General features: G+C 31.4%; 1 protein-coding gene across 1 annotated transcript in view; it reads right to left on the bottom strand.

Moving 5' to 3' along the window:
- Positions 1 to 13,343, bottom strand: part of SI (sucrase-isomaltase) — a 98,400-nt gene that overhangs the window by 35,682 nt on the left and 49,375 nt on the right. The window contains exons 22-27 of the mRNA XM_068547390.1: positions 11,678 to 11,727; positions 10,541 to 10,711; positions 8,640 to 8,795; positions 3,468 to 3,674; positions 1,986 to 2,140; positions 416 to 584 (exon numbers count right to left, since the gene is read on the bottom strand). Coding sequence (XP_068403491.1) covers positions 416 to 584; positions 1,986 to 2,140; positions 3,468 to 3,674; positions 8,640 to 8,795; positions 10,541 to 10,711; positions 11,678 to 11,727 — 908 coding nt within the window. The remainder of the gene's footprint in view (positions 1 to 415; positions 585 to 1,985; positions 2,141 to 3,467; positions 3,675 to 8,639; positions 8,796 to 10,540; positions 10,712 to 11,677; positions 11,728 to 13,343) is intronic.

Here is a 13,343-nt window from a genome sequence, read left to right on the forward strand (position 1 = left end):
TAAAAATGCACAACTGCAGCTTAGGGTAACAAAGGAAAAAGCATCAAATCTTTATCTAAGGAGTAGAAAAAAATTTCAAGGAGAATCCAGTTATTTTCTAAAAGCTGAAAGTAAACATGTATTTGACAGGGGATTCTGAATCTGAGTGTTCTTTCTATGCAGTTGAGAGGGTAAGGAATTGGGTCACAACCTCACTTCTCACTGTAGTCAATGATGTTATCCATTCAATCCTCTACTTTCACCTGTAATTTATGGTGACTTTTCATTTGTTTTTCAGAAAATCACTCTAGCAGCTCTTGGGATTTCTAGCCCCCTTTCATTGCTTCAATATTGAAGTACAGGCCTACAAAGAAGTGGCTGGGGTCTGAATCATGGTCTTAGTTGCCACTTGGGGTAGTCAAATATTGGTACCTACACCAGGTGGTTGGTCTCTTGTGAACATTCCCCAAGTATGCCAGTTCAGATCTCGCTTAAATGCTGTGTGTTCCACTTCCCCAAAACCATATATATATTCTGATGGCAGGCGTGTAGATATTTGAATGAACTGGTTGTTAAAAGCAAATCCAGGAAGGCGAGAATCCCAACTGAAAACAAAAGAAAACAATTTTATTCCTGTATACACATACAAATAGTATCACAAATAATAATGGTAATTCTTTCTTAGGTGATATAAAAATCAATAGTATTTTTCTCTATAGGCCTTATCATACCCAGATACAAATGGAAATAGATAATTTTTCCAATACATTTTTTTGGCTAAGTTAAGGAATATCTAAAATATATTTCATATATTCATATATTCATAATCATATTATGGCTACATGTTTGTCTTTAGACATATATTGCTTTTTAAAATAAAATTAATATAAAGTTATAAGTAATATATGACCTAGAAGTAATATATGTCCTAGGAATTGAAAGTCCTTTATTGTCCTGTTCCCTTGAGATAATCAGTAAATTTTTACTACATACAGAATAAAAAGAAATCAATATCAAAATAAACTATAAGGTATAATGGATATTTTAATGCTAAACTCTATTACTATTCCCAATCATTTTCTTCTTCTTTTGTTTTGTATTTATAAAAACATGTGTTTATGAAGAAATCCAGAAGAAATGTGTTACAGAGAATGTCATTTGCAAGAAGAAGATAAAAGAAGAAGAAAAGAAAGTTGGCAGGGAAAGGAAACATAAGTATTAAAAAGAATTTGAGACATATTCAAATTTTTATATTAATGATTTTGGAAAAGTATTTACTAAAGAATAATGCTTCCTGAATAACAATAAATAATGCCTCTGCATCAGGAATTTTCTACAAAGTCATTTTGCTTCTTATCCTTTGGAACAAAACTATTACCATAACAACAAAATTTTAAAACAATATAAACATAATTTTCTTCATTATTTGTATCCATACTGACAATACTGGAACACATCGTGACACCATCTTGTAAAGGATAGCAGGGCAAGCTTAAATTACATAGAAGTATCTTTTAATACACTGTAGTTTGTAGAGCTTTTTACCAAATAAAGGTAATATTTTAAAATTTATATTTATTCATTAGACATAAAAACATATCTATATGTGTATATCTTAATTTCCTTTCATCAATTCCTGGCAAAGATAGTATTAACTCTATCAAATTCCAGGACCAAAAAACTCCCATTTCAATAGTTCTAATAAAATATTTACATAACACATTTCCAACTACTTATTTTGACAACACTCATCATGCTCTTCAATAGGAGTCTTGGTTTTGGTTCTCAACTTGATTAGAAGAATGGGTCTGATATTTAATAATGAAATTCATCACATCCAAAGTGTAAATAAAATTTTACACCAATTGTTAATGGTTTGCTAACTTTGGTTTTTAAATATTAAAATAAGCCAAATTATTTAATACATACACCTAAAACCACTTTTGGTGCGATGACATGCTAGCACAGTGAAAATATCCTTCATATCAAATAATTGAATCACTTACATAACTCTTCCTGTGCTTCTCCTTCGAATCTGGATGCCAAAAGGATTTTCCTTGATTTCAACATCATAAAGTCTATTTTCATAAGTACTTGTCGGTGTAGCTGGAATGTTTAATGGTACTGGAACTTCATATCTCTTATTTTGGGGGTCATAAATCTATTACAGAGAAATAATGAAAGCAGATATGTTTTGTTCTTATTGCCAACATATTAGGTACATATTATTAAATAATTTAAATAATGGTTCAAACAAGAATATTTAGAATTCTTATCATAATTCCTAATTTTGTATCCATGGCCCATATATCTATATAGAATTCCATACACATACATAGATATGTAATGGACTCAAATTATGTACTGTATTTTACCTGTTTTAATGTTTTATAATTCATTTTTCCATACAATGAGAAATCTTCAAAAAGAGAACTTTAAAGCTAAATATTCACTTATATGCATACACAAAATTATTTATCACCTGATGGTTAGACAAAGTTGTTTCAATAGTTTTGCCTTATGTATGATCTTACAATGAATATTAATGCTAATTTATCTTCATTCATGTCTTTATTTCCTCAGTACATTACTTATGTGATAGTATTAGGTCAGAGTATTCTAACATTTGTAGGATCCTTGATAAACTATTGGTAAACTGTTTTCCAGAATTAGTGTACTAATTAATATTCTCACTAAAATGTGTACTCTAATACTATTATATGTTAAACTAAAAAGCAGTTATTTCTCAAACTGTCATTTATTTCCTTGCTGATGAGGATAAACCATTTTCTACATGATTATTCAACATTAAGCTTTCCCACTCTTTGTATTTGCCTTTAGTTCCTTTTATTTTTAATGAGTATAAGTACTTTAATATTTTATTCCAAATTTTATTTCTTCTTCTGTTAAATGTCTGCTTGTGAGGTCAATATTTTTCTTGATTGTATGAGTTGAAATTGCTTTCCATTTGTCATATATGAGTCAGTACTATTTCTAATAGTTTTCTTAATGGATTCACTTGGAGCTGTTAAGTAAAAAATAATTGCTAAGTGTAACTATTGAAAGAAATTATCTCTTTTGTATTTCTTATTGCATTGGCCAGAAAATTCAGATCACTGTTTAAAAAGAAATAATGGAAACAGTAAGCATCCTATTGTGTTTATTTTTTTCTGTTTTGTTTATTTTAATGGAACAACCAACATAGTCCAATTCTAAGCGATTTATCAATTTATCAAGAATTTAAATAATTAAAAAATCACCACTATATGTTTAATTATTCACAAAGTTAGCAAAAACAAAAACATTTATTTATTGTTCATCTAGCTATGAGCGCTGTAGGAAAAAAAAAAGCTTTACTTTATAGAATCAAAATGTCATCAACCCAATTAATAATCCTTAGTATTACATGAAAAATCCAAGCACCAAATCTATTTAAAATCTGTCTTGAGAGATGAATCATGCATTGAGATAGTTTATATTAAACATACCTTAAACTGCAGCATATCATCTTTATGATATTTCACCTCCACATGAAGAGTTGGGATGGGATCAGAAGGTAGCTTTATTCGAGTTTTTACAGTATTCAGCTGGAGTTCAGCTGTTATACCCACTGATGAGTAATGAGTTGACTGGACTAAGTAAGAGTTGTCTTCTTTAGGAAAGTAACACTCAGGTGCTTTGGATCCTAAAGGAGCCTAAAAACAAGACAAGTTCATTGTCAGAAATTGTAAGCATTGTAATATTAAAAAAAAAAATAAGGTAGACATGTTAATCACATGTTGTATGATTTACAAATGTTATTGTTTAATACTAAAATGAAATTGCAGTCATAGCACAAAATATCTGTTAGGCAACATGACACACCATGTACTAAAATGTTTAGAATACTTATATTTTGACTCTAAAGATAGACAGGTAGAGCAGAACAACCAAATGTCATAGTTTTTCAATTCAGAGTATAGATGATTGTGTTGTCTCTGAAAATAATTAAGTATATTACTCATAACTTTTGATCCCAAGCTTGTTTTTACACTTCATATTGATTACTGCCTTTTTTCTGTGTAAAATGACTACAATAACCCTCAGAGTGGCATGAATTTAAAGTTCTTTTCTTTTACTTATAATCAAAGTATATTATTCCTTATTTCATGACTGGTCTTTCTATTGGTTAATTACATCCTGACCAGTATTATAACAGGAATTGTGGCCAAAGATCAGGGTTAATTGGTTTGTATAGGGGTGGAAGCTAAGACTTCAGAAAAAGAATGAAACACTATGGCATTGATGGCCAGTTGCATTACCACAATCCATTCTCCCATCTTTCTTATTAAATTAATAAATTGTTGGAAGAAGCAATGTGCCCATCTATATTTCCCAGTCTCTTTTGAGGAAGTTGTATGTGACCTCCCCCCCCAAATCTCCTTAAAAGAAAAGGATATAAGCTGATTAAATTAGGATATCCTTTGCTCTTCCACCTTCCAGGCCTGAAATGCATATGTAATTGTATAATAAAACTTTGTGGATGAAAGACAAATGATAAATAGGGGACATTGACAACATTTAAATACCAGAATATTAGGCCTGGGATTTTTTCTGTAATAGAAAAATAAATCCTGTCTTGTTTAACCCAACCAGATTTTAGGTCTCTGATACTTTCAGCTTCAAGCAATCCTTAACTGATAGAAATACTTCAGTACTCATTCCAAAGGCATGGAATCGAGTGCCAATGGAACCAGGAAAATGATCGACTTAGAAAACAACTTTAGAAGGTCTGTATATGTCTGCTTCATAGCTATCTTTCTGCCCAGTATCACTTTCTCTTTATCATTTTATGTGTGTCTCATTTATCTTTTTTGGTAGTTTATCAGCATTGTTATTTTTTGTAGTTAGGATGAAAATAATCTTGTGATTTAATTTATGGAAACTGTATAAATCCCATCTAAACCACCCCTTTTCATATAATCTCAATCCCCATGTCCCTCACTTGCTTTCTTATACTCAGTTGCAAAACAACAATGCTGGGAAAAAAACCTGTCCTCTACATTCTCAGCACCTACAATTGTGTGGCTGAATGGCTTGAAAAATGCACACAATCATGTAGACTGCTCTCCCTTTATATAATCATGAAAGTTAGAGTGAGTCCAAAAGATGCAATCATACTATATTTGCCTAGTTCACTCACTATCTCACTGCCCTGAAAAACATTTTCCTTTTTTCTCCAGTCACAAAAATCCCTCCCTATTCTCATCATCTCCTAATGATTTTCGTTAGTATTTTAGTATGGAAAGGAAAGCAATTGGGAGAAAAATCAGAACGAAACACCACAACTACCCACCCACCTCTTTACCTTCTGTTACAAAATATGTATGGTCTACGCTTCTATCTAAGGTGAATCATTTCATTCGTGCACCCAATCCCACGCCTCCTTACCAACGAAGACATTTCTCCTGCAATTCTCAATTCTCTGTCCTGCATCACTAATATTCCACTTATTATAGGTTATTCTCAATGGTATAAACCAATCTGATTTCTCCCATCTTAAAAGAAACTGTCACCTCACTCATTTCTCCAATTACTGCTCTATTTTTTTATGCTTTCCTTAGAGCAAAATATAAAAGGTTCGCCATATTCACTATCTCTAATTTGTCTCTTCATTCTTACTGGAATCTCATTCTCACTCTGACCAGGCTTTACCTCCCAGCACTCCATCAGTATTTCTCTTGTAATAGTTACCAAAGACTTCCATGCTGCCAAATCCATACTTCAGTTTCTAGTTCTTATTTTACTGATTTATAAGTATAATTTGCACAGTTGATAATTTTCTGTCTTGAAACGCCTTGTTCACTTGGCTGACAGGAAGCAACATTTTCTTTGTTTTCAACCTAATTCTTTTACAATTCGCTCTCAGTCTCTTTTCTGGTTCCTTATTATTTCCCTGAGTTTAAATGTTGGATGATTCAGGGTTTAGTTTTTGACCTTTTCTCTTTTCTCTTCAAGTTCATTCCTTTGATGATGTCCTCTCATCACATGGTTTTAAACACTGTATATATGCTGACTCTAAATTTTAGATCTTACCAATGATATAAAATTTTCAATTTCATTAGTTTACATCTCACAATTGGAAAACTGCACTTGGATTTGTATTGAGTAGAGTACCTCAACCTTAATTTGTCTAAATCTTAACTCTTCCCATCCATGTTCGTTTCCGCACAGTTTTGTCAATCTTTGTTACTATCAACTTTCTTTTTTCCAGCTGTTTAAACCACTAACTTGAAGTCATTTTTACTCTTCTCTCATATTCTAGATCCAATCAAGGAACAACCCTTTTTGGCTTTATCTTAAAAATATGCAGAAAAGTCAAACACTTATTACTAATTCTACCATTACCACTGTGGCTTAATCTACCAATATTTTATTTTGATTACTGTAACAGCCTCTTTCCTGGTCTCCCTGCCTTATTCTTCTAACAGTCTGTTCTCAACACAGAAGCCATTATGGTCCTATTAAGATGGAAATTTAATCTTCTCATTCATCTTTTCAAAACTCTCCAGAAGTATTCTATCTCGGAGTAAAAATCATAATCCTAAAAATGGTCTAAGTAATTGATCTACATTATTTGTTCCCATAAGTCTATAATTTCATCTTCTGCTGTTCTTCCGTTCACTCATTCTGTTTCAGACACGATGGCCTCCTTGCTGTTTGTGGACTATACCAGGTAAATTCTTACTTCAGATGTACTTCAGGTTGATGTATTTTCTTTCTGGAATATTATTCCTTCCTTTCTTTCTTTCAACACTTTTAACAAACGCCACCTTCTCAAAGAAACCTTTGTGTACAATCATTAAAGTAACACCACTGTCATTCTCCACTCCCCCTTCTCCTTTTCTGCTTTATTGTTCTCCATAATACTTATCTAACATAAAACATAATTTTTTAGGTTATCTGTTTGTTTTCTCACACTAGAATATAAACTCTATCAGGGAAGAGGGTTTTGTTAATTTTGTTCATCTAGAACAGTGTCTAGAACATAGTAGTTCTCAAGTATTTGTTAAATGAATCAACGAATAAACAGGATGGTCTAAAGAAACATAAATTTTCTAAATCATCATATTTAATGGACTTCTAATGTTAAAGCTTCACTTGTTTGACCTAACAATCTATAAGGTGTTGAATACTAATAGTAATAGCAATGGGAAAAATAAAGTTTTCACATTTTCTTATTAGAAGTTATTGGAGCTTTAGTACCCATCATTTATATTCATTTTTTAAACTTTTATATTGGAGTATAGTTGATTAACAAGGTTGTGTTAGTTTCAGGTGATAATGAGAGTAAGTGGCCACGCACTGAATGCAGTGGAGAATGGGTATGGATTTGAATGAAGAGCTGCAATTTAAAAAGAAGATTTTGGAGGCATATTGGAAAGATACTTCACTATTTGGCTTTTATTGATTTCATTATCTTTTCTCCTCCTCACTTCTTTTCTTCAATTCTTCCATAAACTTTCCTAATGGTAAAGATTATGCTACTTTATCAAGCAATGGAGAGGAATGAGGGTCATTTCTCTGGTGGCAGAGATTCTATATATTCCCTCATATAAGTGCAAACATTTCTGGGAAGTTGCTGGCAGATATGTCTAGACTCTTCTCAGTGTTATAACACATGCATTTAATTTATTGATTATATGAAATAATTTCTTTTTTTGCTGACAAAACCCAATGATGTAACCAAAAGTTCAGAATTTAAAAAATAAAACGAGTGTAACAAGAGGGGACTCTTCCCATATCCCTTTCTGTAAAAAAGTCTACTATCAATGACCATCATTGTTGTTGAAAGTTTTTTTTTTTTTAATTAATTTATTTTATTTATTTATTTTTGGCTGCATTGGATCTTTGTTGCTGTGAGTGGGCTTTCTCTAGTTGCGGTGAGCAGGAGCTACTCTTCCTTGTGGTGCGCAGGCTTCTCATTGCTGTGGCCTCTCCCGTTGCAGAGCACAGGATCTAGGTGCGCAGGCCCCAGTAGTTGTGGCACGTAGGCTCAGTAGTTGTGGCTCGCGGGCTCTAGAGTGCAGGATAAGCAGTTGTGGCTCACGGGCCTAGCTACTCCACGGCATGTGGGATCTTCCCGGGCCAGAGCTCGAACCCATGTGCCCTGCATTGGCAGGCGGATTCCTAACCACTGCACCACCAGGGAAGCCCTGTTCTTGAAAGTTTGACCAAAATTACTGGCAGAAATTGTCACCTCTTAGTGGAACAGATACAGCCCATCAATCAATTTCAGAAATTTTAATAACTTGAGACAATGCTTTTGAAAGACTACTCCCTACTGGAATAACACCTTGCTCAATTAAGCTAGTCAGCCACAACTAACATCTAACAGAGTGCAACAAATAGAGTTCTAGTTTATTAAATAAAGTAACACTATCCAAAATGCCTGGAAAGCAACTTACACATCCATTTAGTCTGGCATTTACTAAGTTATGTCTTTGGAGAATTAATTAAGATAAAGATAAATTATCTATTAGAAGTCCTAATTTCAAATTCCAAATGCTTCTCTAGCTGAATTTAGTTTATATGCTGTAGAATTAAAATTATAATATGTACGGTTTACTTTGAAACATTTATGTGAAAGCCATATCATGAATAATTAAAATTCTTATTACCGTTTCCCATAAGCAGCCACGTTCTTCGCAGCGTTGTTTAGTTGCAATGTCTGAATCTGGATAACAAGTAAACTTTTCAGCTTCCAAGAAAGTTTGATCCCATTGAACAGTAAAGTTTCTTCCAAGGTTAAACATGAGATTGTAAATTAGTAGATTCTTTGAAGAGAAAGAAAACATTAGAATATTTCTGACCACTGAACAATTTTAAAATACTTAACATTTTTAAAATGCAGCAACCCCACAGCAATTCTTCAAATCAATCATTAATAATTTTAATATAATACTAAAAGAAAGAATAGAAAAGAGAAAACATGGCATGCCACTGAAATAGCTAGAATCTCAAGACAGTTCTCAAAACTATGAGAAATTATAGAATACTGATGAAAAACATTATCTTTAAATCCAGATGTGTTCAATTCTCAGTTCTGATACATAATGCTCATGAATCTGGGGAAATTATCTACCCTGTTTTATCTTCAATTTCCTCCCCCTGTAAAATGGGGATAATGAATAAATAATATGTGAAATTTAAAACACCTAGCATAATGCTTGGGGCATACCAGGTATGACATAAATATTAGTCCCCTCAATGAAGAAAAAGGGAAGAAAATGTTGACTACTTTGATTGATTTGGAGGCTCCCAGAGTCAGAGGAGGGGAATATTATTTATTTATTTTCCTAATTTTATCCACTGCTTACAATATTTGAGGGACAAGTTAGAGAGGAGATAACATGGTATTATGCAAAAAGAAAAAAAAGTGAAAGGATAGTGTCCAAGCACAAGAGAATTAGAAAGATGTATCTACAAGTGTCTTTGTAAATCTTTACATTAGCATAAAAATAGAAACAGATATAAACTGGGATTGTAAAAACATATAATAAAACAATTTTGTATTATGCCCACTTGATAATCCTTGTTAGTGGCATAAAGTTCTCAATAAGCTTGTATTATTTAAATTTACATTGATTAGTTCTTATAGTCCTAGGAATATACACATTATAGTGTATTTACTAATAAAAAATAATTAACCAATACATATTTTTATGGAAATTCCTAAGTGAAAAACTCGGGGCCAGAGGGCTTAGAAGCTAGACAAAAATACTCTAAGAAAATGTCTTACATCTCAATTTAGAATTTATGCTAACATTACTAATATTTAGGAATATAGGAATGGTAGAAAAGTAAATGCCAATAAAAATCACTTTCATATTTTAAATTATTTTTGTCTAACATTTTAAATAATTAATTTTTTACCTGAAGCAACATTATGATTAAATATGACATTTTACCTATGAGGAAGCTGAGATAATGAGAGATTAATCTATTGTGTTTAAATGTACAGACTGCAGGGCTGGAATTTGAGCCCAATTCTGTTACTCCTTTTCCCTCTCTAGTACACTTGTTAAACGAGGCAAGAACGAGGATAAGAAAGGGACTACTAGAAGGGGAGACTGTAAACAAAAATTTGAAAGAGAAGTACAAGATATATTGAGGACAAAGGGAGTTCATGAAAGAAGAAGTAGAGAGAATTGAAGAAATGGATTCAATCATTATCTTAAGAAGTCTTAAATGAGAAGGTAAAACTTTTAGATTCTTTATTGTGTGCAGTAGGTAAGAGTTCAGGGTAGGAGAATGGTATAAAAAAAAATATTAGAAAGGCATACATAAGTGACATCCAAGATAAAATTAAGTAGAGAGGGAGAAGTAGTATCAATTCACCTTAAGGTTGATATCTCAACATAAATTGAGATAACCTAAAATGGAATATTGCCAACAAAAGGAAAAGAAAAGAAAGATATGTAATGAAGAAAAAAAAATCACAAAACCAAGAGCCTGAATGGTTATATAATGTTAAATATGAGAGTATGTGACAACTAAAATATTTTAAGATTGAATTTACCTGGTTGGAAGTATCATAAGTGAAATTGTAGTGAGCTCTCATTGGTTGATTATCTTCCATCACTGAAACTGCTGTAACAGTGTCTATCAACCCAAGGATTTTTATAGTCTCAAATGCTAAAGTGGTTCCTTCCTGGTATGACGAATGTGTGCATATAATATCTAATTTGTTCTGAAAAAAGTATATAATATTATATATCAAGTAGAAGGTTATTGGATACAAATCAGAAATAACAAGTGTATTTATATTGATTAAATCTTATAGTTCTAAAAATATATAAACTATAGTGTATTTACTAAATAAAAATAATTAACCAATACATATTTTTATGAAAATTGTTAAGTGAAAAACTCTAGACAAGAGAGCTTAGGAATTAGCCAAAATTCTAAGAAAATGTTCTACATCTCACATAATTTAGAGTTTATTTATGCTGATAATACTAATAATTTAGTATTATTTAGTATTAAATTATAGCATTATTTGGTATTTAATAATATAGTATAATAAGAAAAGAACCAATCATCTGTCCCTCCATTTCCAACAGCTCTTCACATCAAAGTACCCTATATAAATATACTTATTAGTAACTCTTTAAAATTGTTTTTTATACATGCTGTAAAATTATTTTCAGAGATAAATTATGCATGATGCAAATCATGTATATTCCTTCTCATTCTCTTCATTGGTGAAGAATAAATTATCTTTGGCAAAAAAGAATATATGAAGAAATCTAACTTCTACAAAAAGCATTGCTACTAATTATTCAAAATTTAATCTTGTGCATAGCTTTTTCATTTTCACCCCAAATCCATGACAGTCACTGCTGTGATTGGTATATTAAAACATTTTCAAATATGTTGGGATTATTTTCCCAGGACATATTGCTTAAACCAGACATAGTGCTACAAGAAGTCTGAAGATTTCTGTGCATCAATTTCATCAACAGAAACTCATCTATTACATTGAAATATGAAAATTCAAGGTAATTCATATATAATTTAATAATTTAAATTGAATAATTTATTTTGTTTCTTTCCACTGATTTCTGGAGAGAAATGTAACATCATTCCAAGAAAAGGCACAATCTAGACATTAACAAGGTATTATATTTAGGTATGTGTTCAAGGAGATGCTTACATTAGAAACTGAAAATGTATATAAAATGTAGTTGCCATTTTGGATGGTATCTGAAATGGGGAAAAAAAAAGTTATCAGATCAAAATGTAATGTTAAATTCTGTTTTATTTTTACAGTTAGACAACATAGGGCATTTTTTAAAAATAGATATTATTTATTAATGAAGCAAATTAAACAGATTATTATTTTAAATTAAGGTTCTTAATTATCTTTAAATGCAACTATTTTGGTAGTTTATTTTGCCAGGAAGTAAAGGTAATGAATGCATCTTTGCCCAGTTTGATTTTTCAAAGACTGCTAAAATAGTTCTAGAAATTCAGAGAGCACAAAACTTGTAGTAAAATATATATAATTATAACTATTTTTTTGAATGATATTTTATCTCTTTTTAGTAAACTATGTAACATTCAGTTTATTTTGGGAAGCCACGGCACACCACGATTTCGGTTTGTATCTTTCAATATGTTTTTTCATTATTTGAAGAATGAGTGAATATGGAGACAAAGTTTCAAATAAACTTTAATGAGAAAAATTGAAGAAAACAATTATTTTCTGCATCATATATGTAACAATGTAACATAACTTTTTATAAACATGTTTCTTTAACAGGAAACTAAAGATTATAACTAAAATAATCTGGAAGAAACAGAGTGGAAAATATAAAGGGAATACTAGGATTTATACACAATACTTTGAATAACATTAATTTACTTAAAATTTTAATCCTAGGAAATAAAAATAGAATCAGAACCCGAACTGAAGGTCGTTTTATTGTCTTATGTTTGATTGATTACTCAGAAAATTTTGATTTTAAATTTTTAACACACTTCAGTATATAGATATCATATTAAATGACTGATTAAATCATAACTCCATATTTTTAACCATTTTATATGAAGTAAATTATCAATATAATTTTTTGCAAGTAGAAAAAAGGAATGAATTTGGAAATATTTATATAATCTGAGAAATGAGAATAACCTTAAAATCAGTTTCCACATGCTACCAATAGAGGTATTATCTCAACAACATTCTTTACCTGATGATTACAAAACAATTTACTTCTGCTGGAATCCTCTCTTACAGAATTTCTATGTAGTAAATGCTTTGAATCTATTCTCAGGGCAGAGCTTACCCTAGTGTGTTTGACTCTAAGGTATTTGAGAAAGAGGGAGAAGGCTGGTGTGCTGGCGTAGAATGAGAAATGGAGAATGGTAGGGCACAATTTGTGTGTGTGTGTGTGTGTGTGTGTGTGTGTGTGTAAAATGTACAGGACATAGTGAATGCTCTAGGTCTTGGTAAAGACTGTGGCTCTTAATTGAGTAAAATGGAGAATTGATAGAAGGTTTTGAGCAGAATTGTGATGATTTGAATCATCTTTTAAAGGGATTACTCTATCTGCTGGTTGGTAAATAGAATGTAAAAAAGGGGGATTGACAAGAGCTATTGACCTAGAGACCAGTTAGGGAGCTATTGCAGTAATTAAAATGAAAAGTAGTGATGATAATGGTGGAGTTTATGAGAGAACCAAGATCAAAGTGGAACCAAGAGAAATTCCTAGGTTGTGACAGACAAGAGTGAACTCTAAAGTTTTTGGCATCTTGTAGAGATGAAATTACCATCAACTGACAAGGGGAAGACAATATATCTGGTGGAGCAGATATAT

The sequence above is a fragment of the Eschrichtius robustus genome, chromosome 6 (assembly GCF_028021215.1).
Source record: "Eschrichtius robustus isolate mEscRob2 chromosome 6, mEscRob2.pri, whole genome shotgun sequence".
Taxonomy (NCBI): Eukaryota; Metazoa; Chordata; class Mammalia; order Artiodactyla; family Eschrichtiidae; genus Eschrichtius; species Eschrichtius robustus.